Below are 22328 nucleotides of genomic sequence, written 5' to 3'. Positions count from 1 at the left end.
CTTAGTCCTTCCCTTCCCCAGCTCCCCACTGCCCCCTTCCCTACCCTCATCAAGGGACCATGATTCCATTGTCAGGCTCCAACAATCCACTTATCTTGAGCCAGGGACCATTTCTTTGGGTCCCCAGTGGCAGCCTCCCGTCACCCAATTTTAACGGCAGGGGACCTACTTCCTGTCAACTTACTGGCCTTTTTGGTTGGAAAGTTGGCAAGCGGAATACTAATCAGGCCCAGTCAGTAAGGAACAACCAAGCCAATCTGGTACCAGTTTGGAACACCCTCGCCACTTACTTCACCACATTCCTACTTCAGAGTTAAAAAACAAGAACATATATTCTGGATGTTTTGATTATGCACAATTGGCCAACCATCTCTGGGTATTTTCTGCATATCTACAGATTGTAATTCACCACCTGTTACCAGTTTGCGCTTTCCACTTATTTATTTACTCAGGGGAACTTATTATTTTCCTGATTCATTATTCATGGATCATCATGCAGATGCTTTTCGTATTTATAAAACAGTTCTCTTTTATAGTATTGTCAAACTGTTCACATAAAATTCACAACTGACAACAATTTCCAAAACAATATTTCCAACTGTATTATCTGTTCTTTTTTCACATCAGTTTGAAACAGAAGGAAATCACCAGCTGTCTGATTTCTTTTGAGTTTCATTATCTTTATGAAGATAAGAAAAGAAACCTTCTTTACATGTTATTTTTCCCTTCAGAATGAATAAATGTTACTTACTGGATCATACTCTGCATTTTTCTCTCACTTAATTCCTCTGCCCCACAAGATCTTGTTCGACAAAGCCAATGTCCTGTTGTTTTAATATTGACCCCCTCCAATCTAGAGTTCACTAGAAGTGTCTAACTCAATCCCAGCAAAATCCTTTTTAAAATTGATCCCTGATTACCAGAATGCATAGTATTCCCATGTTTGTTTCAAATCAAGTAACTACCTATTCAATCTTATTTAGCAAAAGTTGTTTGACAAAATACTTCATTGCTGTGCTTGTGTTTACAAAAAAATTAAAATATAATCTACATAAATAATGGGATTCAGCTATTTGTAGAATTTTATGATGGCTGATTTAAAGCTGTTAAATGGAAGTGGTTCCAAATTTTAATAAAAGGCAAAACAAAAATCAGTTTCTGAACATGGTGTTCATTTTTTTGTATGTAGAACGCTGCAGAAATTATACGGTTTACGTAAAACAGAACACATGAAATGTCTTAAACATTTTATTAATACTGAATTTTATACTTGTGTAAGGGCTAATTTGAAATAAATTAAAGAATAGCTTGTTGGAAAGTAGGTGAGGTAGTTGCAAATTCAGATCAAGCAATTTTGCAATGTCATATTTCATAAGTAAAAGAACTCTCTCCTATCTGAAACTTGTTGCATAATCCACCCACTGCAAATTAGGATAGTCTAGATTGTGGTCACCCCATGTGCTCAGCTACTGATATCTGCTAGTCTTGCATTGTCAGTCAATCATTTATTCAGTCAGGTTATCTGCTGACAGGCAACAGTTCCCTGATGTAGACACAATCTAAAGTATCATAATTATTTCAAATAGTTCCCAAAACTGATAACCTTTCCATCCAGTCAAGAGACAGTGGTGTGCAATCAAACTGTTCCCAAGATAAAAGTCTCTGCAGACCTAAAACAAACAAGTGCCTGACCTGAAATGTGCAACAAAGTTAAATTCAGTTCAATCTCAGGATTAAGGCTGCAATTTTGTTGCAAAACTTTTCCTTGAAATTCAGCAGAATGGTTGCATAAATGGCTGAGAGTAAATACACCATCCAATGTAACAAGGAACTATTACAGACCAGGAAGGGCTGGGGCCCCATTCGATACTGACGCTAATCTCAGCCACAAAGGCTGTTGGATTCCTCCAGCAGTCTGAGCTACGGTTCCTTCTCCTGGTCACTACATAATGACTGTATTTGCGTGTGCCTGCGCATGCTGAGAACAGGAAAAAGGCTCAGCTATTATGTCCTCTAAAGTCAATTCGTCTGGGTCACTGTCTTGGTTCAAACATGAATGTCCAACTGGGCAAGAAATACACACAGACGCAAAATGCAGGAAGATACACTTCTGTGAAAATCATCAATATTGTACGTATATCTCAATGATACTATCTCTTGCATCATGTGGGATTGCCAGATCTGCTCAGCGCACTCAGTGATCACTTACATCCCACATAGTATTTTAGCAACATGCTGCCTTGAAAGATGGTACAGATGTAGTGCCTTCCTCAGCTGTGAGTCTGCTGATAACCTTTATTGAGCATCATGTGTAAGGCATGGCAACTCTGTTTAGGTTCAGGTAGGTGACAGGATCCATGAAGCTATAATGCAACACAAGTCCGTGCCTTTAAAAAAAATGAGGATTTTAAAAAGTGTCCATTTTACATTTGAATCCTGCTATATTTTAGTTGAGAGTAATTAGTTATGACCAGGGAATTTTTTGTATTGCATTCAATGTTAAATAGGTTGGAAATTCAGTGTCCATTTATTTAAATTTAAACGTTGCTTTGGCCTTCAGTAACTTTCAATTTTATTGGGCAATAACATATATAGGACAGTCACACCCTGGATATAAAGAGTGAGAAAACAGTAGGGTTGCCAACCTTCCAGGACTGGCCTGGAGCCTCCAGGAATTGAAGATCAATCTCCAGGACACTGTTGGATGCAGCCCTGGAGAAATATCATAAGGGCATTAAAAAAAAAATGTTTCTTTCTTCATTTTCTTTGAACATTTCTCTTTACCAGATGTAAAAATATTGAAAATTGGAGAAAAGGCTGTTTAACTGACAGTCAAGCACCATCCGATTGGGCAATGAGTATTTTTGTTTTCCAATGGGATAGGAAGGGTGGATGCATTGGCTGACTAATGGCAGGAGTGTGAGGAAAGACATGAGGCAAAACTTCTGGAATAAATTTAATTGCAGTTGACAGCCCTAGAAAACACAGAGCTGTGTTGAGTGGTTGTTTCTTGGACTCGAGGGAGGTATACAGTGTTCCCCCAGGTTCAGTACTTGGACCATATACATTAATGACTTGGACTTGTGGGTATAGGGCATGATTGTGAAATTTGCAGGGAAGTGCAGGAACATGAATAGGACTGTGATAGTCCTCAGGAAGGCACAGACGACCTAGTGAAACAGGCGAATGCTTGGCGAATGAAGTTTGGCACAGAGGGGTGTGCGTGATGCATTTTGGTGGGAAGAGTGAGGAGAGACAATACAAATTAAATAGTACAATTTTAAAAAGGATGCAGTAACTGAGATACTTGGGGTGTTTGTACATTAATCTCTGAAGGTGGCAGGACAGTTTAATAAAACAGCTAATTTTGTTATATAGACAGAGGCATGGAGTACAGGGACCAGGAAATTGTCTGGAGTACCAGGTCAGCCCTGGCTGGAATGCAGTTCTGGGCATCACATTTGGGAAGGATGTAGTCTGTGGTGGAGATTTACTGCAGTGGTTCATCAAGTGACGAATTATAGTTGCTTGACTGGACAGGTGAGCTGGGGTTGTTCTCCTTGGAGCAGAGGAGGCTGGGTGGAGATTTGATAGATGTATTTAAAATCATATAGGATTTAGATAAAGAATAAGGAGCTATTTCCAATGGCTAAAGAGGTGATAACCAAAGGGCATAGATATAAGCCGATTAGCAGGTGACATGAGAAAAAGATTTTCTATGTTACAAGTGATTTGGATTTGCAATAGGAACATAGGAAATTGAAGCAGGAGAAGGCCATTCAAACCATTGAGCATGTTCGACAATCGTGGCTGATCATCTACTTCTCATGCTATTTTTTCCCACTCTCCCCATATCCCTTAATGTTATTAGTAGCCAGAAATCTATCGATTTTTGTTTTGAACATGCTCAATGATTGAAACTTCCACAGCCTTCTGGGGTAGAGAATTCCAAAGATTCATCACCCTCTGAGTGAAGAAATTCCTCCTCATCTCAGAGTTAAAAGGCCAGTCCCCCCATTTCAGGGCCATGTCTTCTTTGCAGCAGTCGTGGACTGGAAGCACTGAGAGGTGTGTGTGCGGCTGGACCTTAAATATGATGCCCAGTATGCTGAAATGGCGAGGTGATGGCTTGGCAGACGAATGAGTACCCGCTTGCCATGGAAACGGCATGTTTCCCAGGAGTGCATAATTATTACAGTGGGCTTGGGACGATATGGCGTGAAAAGCCGCCATTTTACCTGCCCACTGCTGGACTTAGGACGGAATTGTCCCAGATTTGCACTATCAGTTCTCCTAAAGAATTGAGGATTGGGGCAAGATTCCAGAGGAACTGACAGCTCTTCAAGTGGGTGTACTTCATTTGTGAGATTTGAAAGTGAATATTAGGTGTTTTGGCTTTGATATTAACCCTTGCCCTGGCAAGTGGGAGAGATTGGGGGCACCTTAAAGACTTTAATGTGGAGAACGTGTTCCCAACATACCAATTGTGCACCCACTGCCTTTTTTAAGGTGGCTGGTATTGTGGTGTCACAGCAGGACACTTCATTAATATAACAAAACTGGGCATCCACAGTGTAGTTGGAAGCCAAATTTAAAATTCACTGCTGCTGTGAAACAGAGGTGGGAGCTGCTGATTCCCCAATGTAATTGCCTTTGTCATCACTCTGTGTGGACTGTAGGGGGGTACTGCCCCTCGCCCTTCAATTAAGTCTTTGGACTTCCACACTGCAGATTGCAGCTTCTCTCTGCACTCTCCTCCAAATCGGTGAGCTCCCCCTTCCAGCCACGATGTCTGACCTTTACCATCTCCACTACAATTCTGATACTTCGTCACCCCCTACTTCCCCGCCCACCACACCAACTGTGATGGCTGATTTTCCATCCCCATCCTCACGGCCATTCTTCCGCTACATACTTTGCCGGTGACTGTCCCAAGGGTTGCCAGCTATGGCCTCCTGGCTACCAGGCGGGCTGTCAATTTGGTGAAAAACAGATCAAAAGAATGATCCTTAGTTGGATTCTTTGGCTGATTTTCTTGCCTTCCTGCACCTTTTTTGCCTTCCCATAAATATCAGTAGCTTTGAGTCTGGAGGGCATCACATCTAGATTGTAAATTCTCCACTGCAGTTCTCCAACCTGGGCAACTTTCAGGCTTGTGACATGTAACTATACAAGTACCAGGCAATGACCATCTCCCAGAAATAATCTAATCACTTTCCTTTGACATTCAATGGTGTCATTGTCAAATACCCCACTATCTATATCCTGGAGGGATCACCATTGACCAGAAATTTAACTGGAACACAAGAAATAGGAGCTGAGTAGACCATATGGTCCATTGGATCTTTTCTGCCATTCAGTATGATCATGGCTTATTTTAGGCCTCAACTCCACTTTCCCTATATCCCTTAATTCCTGAGAGACAAAATTCTGTCTATCCCAGCCTTAAATGATCGCGTAACCAAAGCCTTCTGGGGCAGAGAATTTCAAAGATTCACAACCCTTTGAGTGAAGTAATTTCTTCTTATCTCAGTCTAAATGATCTGCCCTTTATCCTGAGAACGTGCCCCCATGTTTTAGGTTCACCAACCAGCGGAAACAATCAAGCCCTTTCAGAATCTTGTACATTTCAATGAGATTGCCTCTAATTCTTCTAAACTCCAGAGAATATAGGCTCAATTTACTCCGTCTCTCATCATAGGACAACCCCATCATCCCAGGGAACAATTTAGCGAACCTTCACGGTGCCTCCAACGTAAGTATATCCTTTCTTAAATATGGAGACCAAAACTGCACACTGTATTCCACATGTGGTCTCACCAAAGCCCTGTACAATTGTAGCAAGTCTTTATTCCTGTACTTCAATCACCTTGCAATAAAGGCCAACATGCCATTTGCCTTCCTAATTGCTTGCTACACCTGCATGCTAACTTTCTGTGTTCCTTGTATGAGCACAGCCAAGTCTCTTTGAACATCAACATTTACAAGTTCACACTTTTAAAAAAATATCCTGCTTCTCTAATCTTACCACCAAAGTGAATAATTTCGCACTTCTCTACATTATTCTCCATTTGCCATCATGATATCCACTCACTTAATCTGTCTATATCTCTTTGTAGCCTCTCTGTATTTTCCCAACAGCTTGCCTTTCCATCTAGCTTTGTATCTTCAGCAAAATTAGATACAATACTCTCTGTCACTTCATCTAAGTCATTAATATATATGTAAATAGCTGAGGCCCCAGCACAGATCGTTGTGGCACTCCACCAGTCACAGCCTGCCAACTTAAAAGTGCCCCACTTATGTCCACGTTCTGTTTCCTGTCCGTTATCCTATCCTCCATCCATGCTAATATGTTACCCCTAACTCCATGAGCCCTTATCATGCCTATTAAACTTTGGAAGGGCATCTTACTAAATGCCTTTTGGAAATCCAAGTATACTACATCTACTGGTTCCCCTTTATCTACCCTGCCATTTACATCCTCAAACAACTCTAATAAATTTGTCAAACAGGATTTCCCTTTTGTAAAACCATATTGATTGTTCTAATCATACTACACCTTTCTAAGTGATTCTTAAGATATCCTTAATAACAGATTCCAGCACATAAATACTGTGGATAGAAGACCATGTCAGAGGCTCTTGATTCCTCAAAGCCTGTCCACCATAGACAAGATAGAACTCAGGAATGTGATGAAATACTCTCCACTTGCCTGGATGAGTGTAACTCTAACAACACTCAAGAAGCTCTACACCATCCAGGACAAAGCAGCCCACTTGACTAGTACCCTATCCACTACTGGTGCACCACACCTACAACCAATTGCAAGGTGCCCTGCAGCAACTTACCAACATTTCTTTGACAGTACCTCATTGAAGCTTGGATGAGCTTCCGAAGACTCTATGAAAAACGCTTGATAGGCAAATAGAAGACATGCTGTCATTTTTATATTGCTTCATTGTATTGTTCCTCCCTCCTGAAACCTAGCGCTTTCTAGTATAAAGGGGGTAGTTTCATGAAAAAAACTGAAAAGTTTCCAAAGCAGTTCTAAGTATTAACAAGATACTGAGTGCTTCTCCAGCTTATCCCAGCAAAACTACTCAGACAGCAAAAGCTAAACATTGATATAGGGGTGGTGGCAGAGTAAAGAACAGAAATGATAGTGTTCACCACATATAGGAACTGTTAATCTGATAGGACCAAGATATCTTCATGACCCTGATCAAATAAATTCTAGTCAATGTCCAGTTGGTACGACATCTTCATTGATTACTTAACAGCAATGTCAACAGATTGATCGCTGTTAGATTTGCAAAAGCAAATGTTACATAAGCAATGGGTGGAATTTCAGTGATGGCTGAAATTTGCTAAAACGAAGGACAAATATATATTGAAATATTCCATCGACCCTGTTGCATGTCCATCTGCTCTGAAGGTATTGATTCTTGCTTGGCTACAACTTTATTGGACCAGCTATCCTTCATTTTCCATCTGTGCAAGGGAAGAAAATTGGATAAGACCTGAAAATGGACACAAGAATCACAATACGTGATTAACCCTTGTCATTTGTTGTGATGCAGGCAGTAAGTGAACTTTGAGCTGCCTGCTAATTTAAATGATAGTGATGTGCAACCCAGTGCTAATGATGCTGCTGTGTGGCTGCCTATCTCTACAGGAGACCCAAGCTCGGGCAAGGCCAGCACCACTTAAAAGTGAAGTTCATTCTCAGTACAGAAGATGATACAACTGTATTTTTGGAAAAGTCTCTTAGCAGGAAGTGCAGAAATGGCACAACAGGGCAGGGTGTGTGCTCCCAAGGTTCACTGAACCCCTGGTGCAGGCAGTGGACAGAAGGAGAGAGGTCCTTTAGCCACACAGAGCCAGAGGGTTTCCAAACAGACACTGAGAAGGTAGTGAGAGCAGATAACCATTGCCGTCAATGGAAACGGTCTAACCCAATGACTTCGATAGAAGGAAGAAGGTTAATGATCTCACGTGTGGTCAAGGTCTCCGAATGCATCACCAAATTCCTTACAAATGAACCACTATCCTCATGGACTGCTCTATTCATCATCCACCCTTCAATCGCCTAGAGTCTCTGACAAACATGACTCAGGTCTCACATTCATAGCCTCATCTTGCCCTCACACACTTTGCAGTGCCACAAGCCTCAAAACCACATTTCACTACTTGCAGACACTGTGTTCAATTATGACAAGAACATCACGCAAATGCTTTGCAACACACTCACTAACTTGGTTTACTGTCTCTTGCAGGAAAGGTGGTGTATAAATGGAGCCATCAACACCTAACTGGTGGGGGACAGGCACAGCAGTATGTTCGGAGCCCTCCATGGGGGAGACAGTGCACACCATCGTTGGAGCAGTCACGAGGCCAAGGCCAGTGGTGAGACTGAAGCCATAGAGGATCACCATATGTTTCTATCTAATCCACTTTCTCATATCCCATTTTCCCCTCATCGCATGTTGTCTTCTGATATACAATCTGCAAATGGTGAAAGTAAGAGAGAGGCTCTTGTTTTCTCTCCCTTCCCTCACGGCAACACTACACTTGTGCTTCTCTCTTTACAAATACCCAAAAACTGCCACCTGGTTAAGCATTATTGTCCAATTTGAAGTCCAGAGCAGCAGGATACTGATGAAGAAGAAACACTGTCACTCGATTTCACACTTGTTGCCACCAGCTTAGATATTGGCACTGAGTGTACTTTAGAGAATAGCATAGAGGTGCAATCTGCACATAGTGAGTCACCAGGCACAAATGACCTGCAGCCAGGGCAGAGGGAAAGGGTAGCACAGGTGCCAACTCCTCTGAGTGTGAGGATGCACCTGAGTTCTGATACTGAGGACTCAGATAGGTATTTTGATCGAATGGTAAAAGGAAACAGGTTGATGGACATGCACAATGAAACAATTGTTGCATTGGCAGGCCTGCCAGAAAGCCTGCTGAAACTTTCAAGCAGCTTGGAGGCATCTGGCTCAAGGTTTGGCATGGAGTTTGAAGCCCTTCCTTTTCAGCATGGAATTGGTGTCCAACTCCATGAGAAAACTGGCAAACTGAAAATGATGCAGATTCTGATGAGTGATGTTTCTGCATCTGCTGCAGCATGAGCAGAAGCCACCCAATTTCTGGGTGCTGCAGTGGAAATTCAGAAGGGCCATGAAATCTCAGCTTGTCACCATGCAGGCTCAATATGCTCAAGGCTGCAGATACCATTGCTCAAAAGGGCTTGCAAGCTTGGAAATTACAGCCCAATGTTTCAGTACTTTCACCTCTCATTCTTTTAAACTCCAATGGATACAGGCCCAACCTGTCCAACCTTTCCTCATAAGATAGCTCCGTCATTCTAGGAATCAGCTAAATGAACCTTCTCTATACTGCTTCTAATATAATTATGTCCTTTCTTAAATAAAGAGATCAAAACTTTATGTGGAATTCCAGATGTGTTCTCACCAATGCCCTGTACCACTGTAGCAAAACATCCCTACTTTTATACTCCACTCCTCTTGCAGTAATCGACAACATTCCATGTGCCTTCCTAACCACTTGCTGTACCTGCATACTAACTTTTTGTGATTATGTACTGGTACAACCAGGTCCCTCAGGACCACAGAGTTCTGCAATCTCTCTCCATTTAAATAGTATACTGCTTTCCTATTCTTCCTGTCAAAGTGGACAAGTTCACACTTCTCCACAATATACTTCATCTCTCAAATTTTTGTCATTGACTTAATCTATCTGTATCGCTTTATGTCCTCTTCACAACTTATGTGCCTATCTATCTCTGTGTCATCAGCAAACTTAGCAACTATATATTCAGTCGCTTCATCCAGGCCATTGATACAGATTGTAAATAGTTGAGGCCCCAGCATTTATCTGTGTGGCTCTTCACTCTTTAAAACTTGCCAATCTGAAAATGACTCATTGCTGCCTACTCTCTTCTTGTGTTTACTAACCAATCCTCTATCCATGCTACTATGTTACCCCCTACACCATGAGCTCTTATTTTGTGTAGTAGTGTTTGATGTGGCACCTTGTCAAATGTCTTCTAGAGATCTAAGTACGCCATGTTCACAGGTTCCCCTTTATCCACATTGCTTGTTACTTCCTTAAAGAGCTCTAATAAATTAGTCAAGCACAATTTCCCTTTCCCAAAATCATGTTGACTGCCTGATTGTATTGAGATTTTCTATGACTTCCTTAATAATAGATTCCAGCATTTTCCCTACGGCAAGGTGTTAGACTAACTGACTTCACAGAATCACACAGTGCAGAAGAGGCCCTTCGGCCCATCGAGTCTGCACCAACACATGAGAAACACCTGACCTACCTACCTAATCCCATTTACCAGCACTTGGCCCATAGCCTTGAATGTTATGACGTGCCAAGTGCTCATCCAGGTACTTTTTAAAGGATGTGAGGCAACCCACCTCCACCACCCTCCCAGGCAGCACATTCCAGACTGTCACCACCCTCTGGGTAAAAACATTTTTCCTCACATCGCCCCTAAACCTCCTGCCCCTCACCTTGAATTTGTGTCCCCTCATGACTGACTCTTCAACTAAGGGGAACAGCTGCTCCCTATCCACATCCCTCATAACCCTGTACACCTCAATCAGGTCACCCCTCAGTCTTCTCTGCTCCAACGAAAACAACCCAAGTTGATCCAACCTCTCTTGATAACTTAAATGTTTCATCCTGGGCAACATCCTGGTGAATTTCCTCTGCACCCTCTCCAGTGCAATCACATCCTTCCTATAATGTGGTGACCAGAACTGCACACAGTACTCCAGCCATGGCCTCATGAAGGTTCTATACAACTCCAACATGACCTCCCTACTTTTGTAATCTATGCCTCGATTGATAAAGGCAAGTGTCCCATGTGCCTTTTTTACCACCCCACTAGCATGCCCTTCCGCCTTCAGAGATCTATGGACACACACGCCAAGGTCCCTTTGTTCCTCAGAACTTCCTAGTGTCATGCCATTCATTGAATATTTCCTTGTCAAATTAATCCTTCCAAAGTGTATCACCTCACACTTTTCAGGGGTAAATTCCTTCTGCCACTTATCTGCCCATTTGACCATTCCGTCTATATCTTCCTGTAGTCCAAGACACTCAACCTCACTGCTAACCACCCGGCTGATCTTTGTGTCATCTGCAAATTTTCTAATCTTACCCCCCCACATAATCATCTATGTTATTTATATAATTAACGAATAATAAGGGATCCTGCACAGATCCCTGTGGTACGCCACTGGACACTGGCTTCCAGTCACTAAAGCATCCTTCTGTCATCACCCTCTGCCTCCTACAACCAAGCCAATTTTGAATCCACCTTATCAAATTACCCTGTATCCCATGTGCATTTGCCTTCTTTATAAGTCTCCCATGTGGGACCTTGTCAAAGGCTTTGCTGAACTCCATATAAATGACATCAACTGCATTACCCTCATCTACATACCTGGTCACCTCAAAAAATTCAATAAATTTGTTAGGCCTCCCTTTGACAAACATGCTGACTATCCCTGATCAAACTTTGCCTCTCCAAGTAGAGATAGATTCTCTCCTTCAGAATTTTCTCCAATAGTTTCCCTACCACTGACGTGAGACTCACTGGCCTGTAGTTCCCTGGCTTATCTCTACAATCCTTCTTAAATAGCGGAACCACATTAGCTGTTCTCCAGTCCTCTGGCACCACCCCCGTTGCCAGAGAAGAATTAAAAATTTGGATCAGAGCCCCTGCGCTCTCCTCCCTTGCCTCCTTCAGCAGTCTGGGACACAAATCATCCAGATCTGGAGATCTGTCCACTTTTAAGCCGGCCAACACCTCCAATACCTTGTCACTCCCTGTATCAATTTGCTCAAGAACCTTGCAGTCTCTCTCCCCAAATTCCATACCTTCATCCTCATTCTATTGGGTGAAGACGGATGTGAAGTATTCGTTCAATACTCTAGCAATGTCCTCTGGCTCCACCCATAGATTGCCCCCTTGGTCCCTAATGGGCCCTACTCTTCCCCTGGTTATCCTCGTCCCATTGATATACTTATAGAATATCTTTGGATTTTCCCTACTTTTACCAGTAGGTGCTTTCTCATATCCCCTCTTTGCTCCTCTAATTGCTTTCTTAAGCTCCACCCTGCACTTTCTGTACTCCACTAATGTCTCCGCTGATTTGCTTCCCTTGTACCTTCTAAAACCTTTATTTTCCTTCTCATTGTATCCTGAATATCTCTGGTCATCCATGATTCTCTGGGCTTGATACTCCCTCCTATCACCCTAGAGGGAATATGTTGAGCCTGAACCCTCCCCATTTTCTTTTTGAACGCCCCCCCTCACTGCTCTTTTGTAGATTTCCCCACAAGTAGCTGTTCCCAGTCTACCTTAGCCAGATCCTACTAAAATCCGCTCTCCCCTCTGGCTTGTAGAACAAGACCTCAGGCTTGTAGAACAAATAATATTGCCTTGTTGAACAGAAAAGCTCAATCTGCTATTTAACATCTGACTAGCAGGCCACACAGAAGGAGCTCTCGGCCAGGTTGGATATCTGGCCCCATCTAACTTGCTTCTGCTGGAAGTTCTGTACCATCACCTCCAAGATTGATTCATCTCTGCATGCCTATCTCATCTTGTGAAATTCACACCACTGGAAAAGTGGATTCTACAACATCGTTTTTTAGATGCAACCTCCGTAGAGGAATACCTCACTGGATTTTGATTCTGGACTCTGGAACTCACATGAACCAATATTTATTTTCTCTGTGGTCTCCGTACTGGAAAACCTTCTTTTCTCCATCTCTCTCTTTACTGTCTGAGTCTGGAGGCGATGTATGACCTTCCCTTTGCATTTTGAATGTGTGCAATAAAGTAACCCTTTTTAGTTCATTCTATCTTGAGTTTACTGTGGGGTTATTAATAGAAAATTGGATCACACAAAAACCGAAGGTTTGGGAAATACAACGCTGCTTATAAAGAGGGAAACAAATCAAAACACATTTCTGTTTACGGATGGGTGGCAAGAGGAGAAATTAGTGCTGTTTAAATTAACTCCCCTCCTGTCTGTAAAAGAAATTGGGAGCTCAAATCCAGGATAACCCAGTTGAATTTGACCAGAGTCCAAGTTTAAGACATGAGCCAAATCTGATATAAAAGTGTCAACTGGAAGCCGAAAGGAAAAACCCGGGGGCAGGAACAAATTTTAAAACATAAGTAACTTACCATAGCAAATTTCTTTTCCCTAACACTAACAAAGTGACAACTTTGATGTCCAAATGTGGGTCAAGCAAGGAGATCTGAATGGTGAAACAACACTAAAACAGCACTGAAAGCTGTAGCTAGGGAGGTACAGTTAAAGTTACCCTGTAAGGTGAAGTGAACTGGTCCAGTTGTTGGTAGGACATTTGGATTTCACATACCTAACAGAAACAGGTAGATGAAGATCCCAACGATGACTTTGAATCTCCTCCCCTAGCCAATTTCGAGCTGGAAAAGCTCAGAATGCAGATAGAATTTCAGGAAAGAGAGAGAGAAAGGGAAAGAGAAAGAGGGAACAAGATAGGGAACGAGAATTCCAGCTCTGAAAATTGGAAATGGAGCTAGCAGCACAAAGAGAGAGACAGACCAGACAGTTGGAAGCTGCAAGGGAAAATCTCTCTCTATCTAATAGCAAGCCCTTTCTTCCTAATCTAGAACTGAGGCCCTCAAATATGCTAGACTAATTTCCAATTTTGAAGAGAGTGATGTGGAATCATTTTTTGCCACTTTTGAGAAAGTAGCTAGACAGTTAAAATGGCCATTAGATATCTGGGCCTTTTTAATTCAAGGGTAGCTGTCAGGGAGAGTCCAAGAGATCTACTGCATGCTGCTTCCTGATGTGTCCATGAATTATGAGTAGACCAAGCTGCCATCCGAAGTACCAACAAGTTAATCCCAGAGGCACATCGCCAGCAATTTTGGAAAGCTCATAAGAAGCCCACACAAACCTACGTTGAGTTCAAACAGTTGAAGCAAATCACGTTTGACCGATGGGCAAGGTCCTTAAGAGTCTCACGCACCTATGAAGGATTGCGCGAGTTGATATTGTTGGAGGAATTAAAAAATTGCTTACCCTCCAACTTATGGATGCACTTAGAGGAGCAGAGAATTCTTGCAACCAGGGTTGCAGCAGTCATGGCAGACAGGTGCGATTTGACCCACAGGCTTGGAAACTCAGGCGGACCCTTTCCAAACGATTATCATGCACATTGGAAAGATAAACAGGGTGATCTAGATTGGAGTGGCTTCCCCCACCATCCAGAAAAGAAAACACAAAGGACAGTGCAAGAAGCCCTCCTGCAGCCCAAAAGAACCCCCCAGAGACTGATGTGTTCCCATTGTAATAAAATGGGCCATTCCAGACAATTGAGTGCTGAAAATTGCGAGGAAAGGCTATAAGTCTAATAGGGCTCCATATGAGTAGTCCTCTGGGTCGTGTGGTAGAGCAGGTAGAGACTCTTGCTGCAGAAACTTACCTCTAGGAGGGCATGACACTATGTGTGCCTGAGCCACACAAACTCCCAGAGAGCTTCCAGAGTTTTGTCCTTTCAGAAACAGTGTCCCCTTACCCATCCCAAAACATGAGCAAGTCTGTTGCACTGCTTTGAGAAGCAGGAGCCACTCATAATGGTGGGGGAAACATAAATCTACCTCACCCCCTCTTCCCTCCCCCAACCCCAAATCCTCCCTAAGGCCAAAGCTCAATGGAGTGGGAGGAGGATCTGTGTTTGCACCCCTCCAAAGGGTCCACCAAGAGTGTGATCTTGTTTCAAGCCTTGTCATGGTAGGAATTGTCCCTGAACTACCAGTAGCAGGAATCGATTTCTCCCTTGGAAACGATTTGGAAGGCAGCAAAGTGTTAGCCAGAAATCTGCAGGAATACAGAAGGCTGGGGAATGTTCAGAGGCCCAAAAGGGTGAAATAAAACCCATAACCATTGAGCAAGAGCTGCTTGAATGTAACAAGGCCAAAGCCGGGCCAGTAAAGTTAAAATATAATGACAGAATATCCCAGGATTAAACAGGGACCAGGGAAGTTCCAAAAAGAGATAGTGAGGGAGATGCCCAATGTAGTCGAAGAGCCTGAAGGAAGGCAAGTTATTAAACCAGGCACGGAAAAGGTTAAGCAATTGCCAGAAGTGTGGCTGAGAGAAATCTTCTTTTCAAATTTAAATAGAGACCCAGGGAGTCCCCAAGCAGGTGAGCAGGTAGAGACAGATGCCTCCCCCAGCTGAAAAGCAACAAGGGAGCGTAGCTGGCGCTGCACCACCACTTGAGGACAGTGGTATTCCAGGTGACATGGAACCAGTTAGGTGAGCGCCCATTCCCAATCCAAAGGCACTGACTAAGAAGCCACTGATTGGTCTAGCCGAAAGCTTTATGGCAAATTTAAATGGGAACTACGCAAGTTCCCAAATCCACCCAGAAAGAGTGAGGGTTATGCCTCACTTAGTTGAAAGGCCGCAGGGAGGTACAGCAAGAGTTACCATCCACTAGAAGGCAGTAGTATTCCAAAAGACATGGAGCCTACTACCTAACTGACCAGCAGAGAGACTCCAACGAGGCCACACTGAAGGAGCTCTGGCCCAGGTTGGACACCTGGCTCCATCTAACTTGCTTTTGCTGGAAGATCTGTAACATCACCTTCTAGACTGATACATCTCTGCATGTCTATCTCATCTTGTGAAATTCACGCTGCCGGAAATGTGAATTCTACAACATTGATTTTCACTCTGCCAACCTCCGTGAAGGAATACCTCATTGCATTTTGATTCTGGATTCTGGAACTCAAGTCCACCAATATTTATTTTCTCTGTCGTCTCTGTACTGTAAAACCTTTTCTCTATCCCTCTCTTTACTGTTTCAGTGTAATGGGGATGTTACTATCTTCCTTTTGCATGTGTGCAAAAAATAACCCTTTTTAGTTCATCCTATCTTGAATTTGCTGTGGCTATCAATAGAAAATTGGATCACACAAAAGCCGAGGGGTTGGGAAATACGTCACCGCTTATAAAGAGAGAAACAAATTAAAACATCTTCCTGTTTACGAACGGGTGGTGAGAGGAGAAATTAGTGCTGTTTAAATTAACTCCCCTCCTATCCATAACAGGCGCCTTTACTATGAGGTCATTAATCAATCCTGCCTCATTGCACATTACCAGATCTAGAGTAGCCTGCTCTCTGGTTGGCTTTAAAATGAGCTGCTGTAAGAACCTGTCCCAACAACACTCTTTGAACTCATCTTCCAAGGTACCTTTGCCAATCTGATTCGGCCAATCTATATGTGAATTAAAATCGCCTATGATTATTTCTGTACATTTCTCACAAGCACTCATTATTTCATCCTGTATGTTCGTCCTACTGTGTGCTTATTGTTAGGAGGCCTATAACCTACTCCCACAAGTAACTTCACTATTTCTTAACTCTACCCAAACTGATTCTACATCTTGATCTTTAGAACTGAGGTCTTCTCTCTCTGTTGTGCTGTCATCCTTAATTAACAGGGCTACCTCATGAACTTTTCCTAGCATGCTGTCCTTCTGAAATGACATGTACCCTTCAAAATACAGGTCCCAGCCTCTGTCACCTTGCAGCCATGTCTCTGTAACGGCTATCAGGTCAGGCGTATTTATTTCTATCTGAGCTGCCAATTCATTCGTTTTGTTATGAATGCTATGTGTATTCAGATGCAGAGCCTTTAGTTCTGTCCTTTCACTATTTTCACAATCTCTGGCTTTATCTGCTGACGCACTCTTACGTCTTCCCTCTTTAATTTATCACATCTTCCCCCATGTGATCCCTTGCCCCCACTATATAGTTTAAAGCCCTCTCTACTGCTCAAGCTGACTCGCCACAACACTAGTTCCAGCATGGTTCGGGTGAAGACCATCCCAATAATACAGCTCCCACTTTCCCCAGTACTGATGCCAGTGCCCCATGAATTGAAACCCATTTCTCCCATGCCAATCTTTGAGCCACACATTTAACTCTCTAATCTTACTTACCTTACACCAATTTGCTGATGTCTCAGATAATAATCCAGAGATTATTATTTTTGAGGTTCTGCTTTTTAATTTAGTGCCTAATTGCTCATACTCCCTAAGCAGAACTTCTTTCTTAGTACTACACCTGTTGTTTACCTTCGTGGACCATGACAACGGGATCATCCCCCTCCCACTGCAAGTTCCTCTCCAGACCAGAGCAGATGTCCCCAACTCTAGCACCCCAGCAGGCAACACAGCCTTCTGGACTCTCATTCTTGGATGCAGGTCAATGAGGTAGTACAGCATAGGAACACCAAGACAAGCAATGAAAACTGCAAGACTGGCATCAAGGATATGTACAAGGGTGATTAGATGACTTTTGAATAGAATGTTAGTTGGTTTGTTGGATAAAGTTGGTTTGAAACAGCTGTCTTTTGGTGACTTTTATTTCAGCAGTGTAGCCAAAGGACATGGAAATGGACAGTACAAGGGGGCTTTGGGTTGTGTTCAGCGCAATCATAGTCAGATGAGGCGATCATGGATAGCATGGTTAGAAAGGGGTGAGTTGGTTGCTTCTTCCCTTCCTCCTGCTCCTGTTCCTGTTCCTGAGCTGCTCATCATAAACCTGGTGGCAAATGTTGTGCCCTCATGATGGCCAGGTTGTAGAGCATATGGCAGATCACGATGACTTGGGGGACACACTCCAGTGAGTACTGCAAGATTCCTCCAGATCAATCCAGGCAGTAGAACCATTGCTTAGGCACCCAATAGTCTGCTCTATGATGCTTTGTGTGATAACATGGCTCACATGATATGCTGGCCATGTGTGTTTGGGTTGCACACCAGAATCAAGAGCAAGGTGATAAGGGGATAGCCCTCATGATCATCCAGCAGGCACCCTCTGATTTGACTTGGTGGCTCATATACTGAGGGAATGGAGGACTTGCTCAGAATAAATGTATAACTACTGCAAAGACAGCGAGTACCCACCAGCATGATGTGTCAAATGTAGTTGCATAGTAACTGTACATTCAGCAAGTGGAACCCTGTGCAGGTGCAGTACATCTCAGCAGTTAGATACAGCACCCATAAAACCACGTGCATAAAGTCGATAACATCCTGCATAGGGGAAGTCCATTATCGTGGCAAAGCCCCGTGCATTTTCCACCTGCTTCTCACTGATCAGACAAACACAATGAACAATGCTCTCTTGATGTAAAGAGCATCAGTCTGTGCTCCATCTCCCTCTCATGCTGCAGGCTAGGGGACTGGGAGGCTGGCTACGCTCCCTTGTTGCTTTTCAACTCGGGGAGGCATCTCATTCAGTATATGCTCATCTGGTTGGGTCTCCCTGGGTCCCTATTTAAATTTGAAAAGGCCAGACTGGGAGCAAGTTGTCTGACCTGACACTTGGGGCTGAATTTTGCCCTTGATGGGTGGGCGGGCTCAACCGACTCGGTCGGGGGGCAGGCAGCCGATCGCCGCCGCCAAAACGGGCCCCACCGCCATTTTACATGGGCAGGCCAATTAAGGCCCACCCAGCCTGCCGCCTGACAGGAAGCGCTATGCACTTCCTGGACGGGCAGAGGTAGGGGAATTCCCCAACTGTGAGAGTGCGCTCTTTCGTGCATGTGGTGAAAGAGCGCACATCTCCCTGAGGCTAAGTGCTGCCTCAGGGAGATCGCTGAAAGTCTGTGAAACATTAAAAATAGAAAAAAAAAATCATGTCCCCCTCATGTGAAAATGTCACACGAGATGGGAAATGTTAACGAAGTACACAAAAACTTTATTGAACCTTTTTAATTCCGATATCAAACCTCATGAAGTTTGATAAAAGATCATTTACCCGCCTGCCCGTTGGGCCCGTGCACTGAGACAAAGTTCACACGGGCCCCTCAAAATCCTCATTGATTGGCGACTTAATGGCCTTAACAAGGCCTTTAGTTAATGGCAGGTGCGCGTTGCGCTGCATAGCACGCCCGCCGACCTAAACATCGTGATGCCGCGCGCTGATGTCGGGACGCTCATGCGACATTTAAGCGCTGACGTGCGGGCTCCGCTACCTGCACCCCAGCCAGAAGATTCAGCTCTTGAAGTCAGAACCAAGGCCTTCTCCATGTCCAGCATCACACCCTGTCAGCCTCACCAACTTTAGCAACTCTGGCAATCACCAAGCACTTTTACAAAACAGTAGATATTAATCAGCAACTAAGTGGAGAGAAGTGCAATTCACAGTGAGAATATGAGATCAGACATGGAGAAAGATGTAGAGGAAGAGACAGGTTCAGACAGAGCGGAAGAGAAAGTTAAGAAACACAGGAAGCTATGTCACTTAGGAGAGCACAAATGACCATATAGCACTTTATATTATAAGTACTCCATCTTATGCTGACATTAAGTTTTTAATATAAAAATATCTACTAAAATAACATTTGCTCTGTACCATTTTCACTATTGAACAAATGAATTAAACTAATGCTTTGCACTTTTCCTCATTCCCCCCAAATTACCTGGCTCACTGTTGTTCTGTGGAGTAAATATGGAAGGACTGGATCCTCCCTCTAACATCTGCCAGATATCTTGAATAGAACTGTCAGCTCCATAGGATGACATCAGTAGTTCGGATTGAGTGGATGGACCATGCATCATTGGTTGTGACTGGCTGGGTTCTGGTACAAGCAGATGTGACTGGCTAGTTTTGGAGACCACACTTTTTGTTTTGCTATTCACAGTATTTCCTGTTGGTGGGACAGTTGTGCTCTGAAAGTCAAAACAGAAAAAAAAAACACACACCTTACAAATTCAGTTGAAAAATTGACTATGCCTTTCATTTTCAGTCATTTACATATTTTGTCAACTCTCCCACTTGCTGAAGAAGTTGACATACTGCTGGAATATAATTCTACCAGCAGCAAGAACCTTGACCAAATGGCTATTATTTGCATCATCCTTTACAATGAGTTTCGACAGGGTAATTGACCACTGGAATAATAATAGCTAAGCCAAACCTTATCCCCATCATATGCCCACCGCTGTGTATTTCCAGCAGGAATCCATGAATAGTAATCAGGAATGGGAATGATTGACTCTTATCCTTCCAAAGTCCCTAACTCAGGAATGAGGAGGCTAACTGTATAACTCTTACTCTAACTAAAGATAAGTTAACTTAGCTCAGACTAGGGACTGGAGATGATACTTTCCTGGTCTGTGCTCAGCTACTTTTTGGATAAACTCAGTGAACCAAACAATCCTTTTAAACATGCCTTTCCTATACTGAAGAGTCATTCGGACTCGAAACGTTAACTGTATTCCTCTCTGCAGATGCTGTCAGACCTACTGAGTTTTTTCAGCTATTTTTGTTTTTGTTTCAGATTTCCAGCATTCGCTGTATTTTGCTTTTACCTTTCCTATACAGTTTGGCTTTCAGACGATGCAGTAGGAATATCCTTTCTCCCATGCAGTCACTTGCTAAAGGTGCAGGATGCTGGCTCCAACTACAAAATCCAATATCATTTGTATATTAAGAACTGCTTCTAATACCCGTTAAATCGCAATATTTTCTTTTGCTCTACCAATTTTCCCCCTTTCTTCATCTTCCTCTCTTGAAGGCCAACTCCTTATTGGGTTGCAGCTCCCCGAGTGCAGGCTGCCATTCCCATTTCATTAAACTGACCACCCTTTATGCATGAGCCCAGATAGTGGAAGACTATTCAAACATGGGGGTAATCGCAGATGAGCTCAATCTTCTCCTCACCCAATGTCCACGGTTGATTTCCACGCCTGAACCAAGTTGACACTGATACCAAATGCAGTCTTCCTAGATCTGCTTAAATGAGAATCTATCTGGGGCTTTCCTGATTTGTTTGGGTGGGGGGTGGGGGGGGGGGGGGCGTGGTGGGGGAGCATGTAAAAAAATACAGCACAGAAGGCAGTCATTCCATATTGTGCAGTGATTTACGCTTCAAATTTTGTGTTGTTATTTTACAGATCAGAAAAATGAAAGCAAACAGAAGAATAATCATAACTTTTTCCACCAACAGCAAGTTGCTGTTTAGCAGAGTTAGGATGGCAAGATTCCTGAAGGAGATCAGCCATGGATTTCCTCAACTGGCAAACCTCTGGGCTCGAATATCCAGAAAGTACAAAGTAAAATTCTAACATGACCCTGAAAGATAACTTTTCACCTTCACATTCGCAATGGGGAAGCCTGCTCACTAACTGTGCACATTGAGAATTCTGGTGCTTGCTAAGCACAATCTTCTAACAACTGATTTAAATGGTCAATCACGTACGTTACCCCTCAAACTTCCAAAAAACAAAGCCTACCAGTGGGTGAGGCATCCCACAGAAAACAAACTGTCAGAAAAAGATGCCTTTGCTCTTTGCAGAATCCAAGGACCGCTGTATGCAGGGCAGGCACACTGTATTTGCTGCCCTAGACGAACTTTCAGTCTGATGCCGCCCCCCACCCCACAATGAACTTTCCAAAATGGATACAGTAAAATGGTCCCACTCTCACGCAACCGCTAAAAATTGTCAAGTTCATGGATAGTTATCAGTGGCCTGCCCTCAGCCCTCGCTCCGGTCTCAGCCTCCCAAGTCCCCTTTGCTTCTATAGCACCATGTTCCCTCGGCACCGCTTAGATTTGGGCGCTCTGCTCCTTACGAGACTTCAACCCACATCACGAGATCATCACCTGGAGGGGCAGAGGAAGAGAAAGCAAATGGAAGCAATTGGATGGCCAGCGAGCACGTGCACGCAGAGGGAAACGGTTGGGAGGCTGCGAGCATGCTTCGTGGATGGCCCGGGGGGGGTGGGGGGGGGAGAGGCCTTGGAAAGAGTTGTCCTTGATGTTGCCTGCTAGAAAATTCCAGAGGGATAGAGGGGGAGTGAAAAGGGACTGTATTGAAACTGCGTAGTGCCCTGCCCCCAGACCCTTGGTTAAATTGCTCACACTAATAATCAAGTCATATTGATAGCATTTTAAAAGTTTCAGGAGTCAGAATTCAGTTTTTTTTTTCTAACCACAGTGCTGGCGTGCTGTAGGTGGTGGCCACATGTGTGCCATCTATGGCACCCTGGATGTGGGGGAAGCCAGCAATGGCCGCGAAGCCTCTGGTTCGCTGTGCCTGGCTGGCCTCATGCATGCAGTCAATGCAGGCCTGAAGAGAACGTCTGTAACCTGCTTGACACAAGTGTGGACAGCTGACTGGGAGATTCCACAAAAGATCACCCACCAACCCCTGGAAAATGCTGCCCTGTGTGAACGCCTAATTCTCCTTGCG

The 22328-nt window shown here is 43.6% G+C and overlaps 1 protein-coding gene across 5 annotated transcripts in view; it reads right to left on the bottom strand.

Moving 5' to 3' along the window:
• The window catches only part of ccdc57 (coiled-coil domain containing 57), a 179441-nt gene that overhangs the window by 12327 nt on the left and 144786 nt on the right, over window positions 1-22328 (bottom strand). For all 5 annotated transcript variants that reach the window (XR_005946643.1, XR_005946644.1, XM_041217393.1 and 2 more), the window contains one exon: window positions 19553-19802. Coding sequence is in view for 3 of the 5 variants with exons in the window: in XM_041217393.1 (XP_041073327.1) it covers window positions 19553-19802 (250 nt within the window). In the remaining 2 variants the exon portion in view is untranslated. The remainder of the gene's footprint in view (window positions 1-19552; window positions 19803-22328) is intronic.

Source organism: Carcharodon carcharias, chromosome 22 (assembly GCF_017639515.1).
Source record: "Carcharodon carcharias isolate sCarCar2 chromosome 22, sCarCar2.pri, whole genome shotgun sequence".
Lineage (NCBI taxonomy): Eukaryota > Metazoa > Chordata > Chondrichthyes > Lamniformes > Lamnidae > Carcharodon > Carcharodon carcharias.
This window is presented reverse-complemented; position numbering and strand designations above follow the sequence as displayed.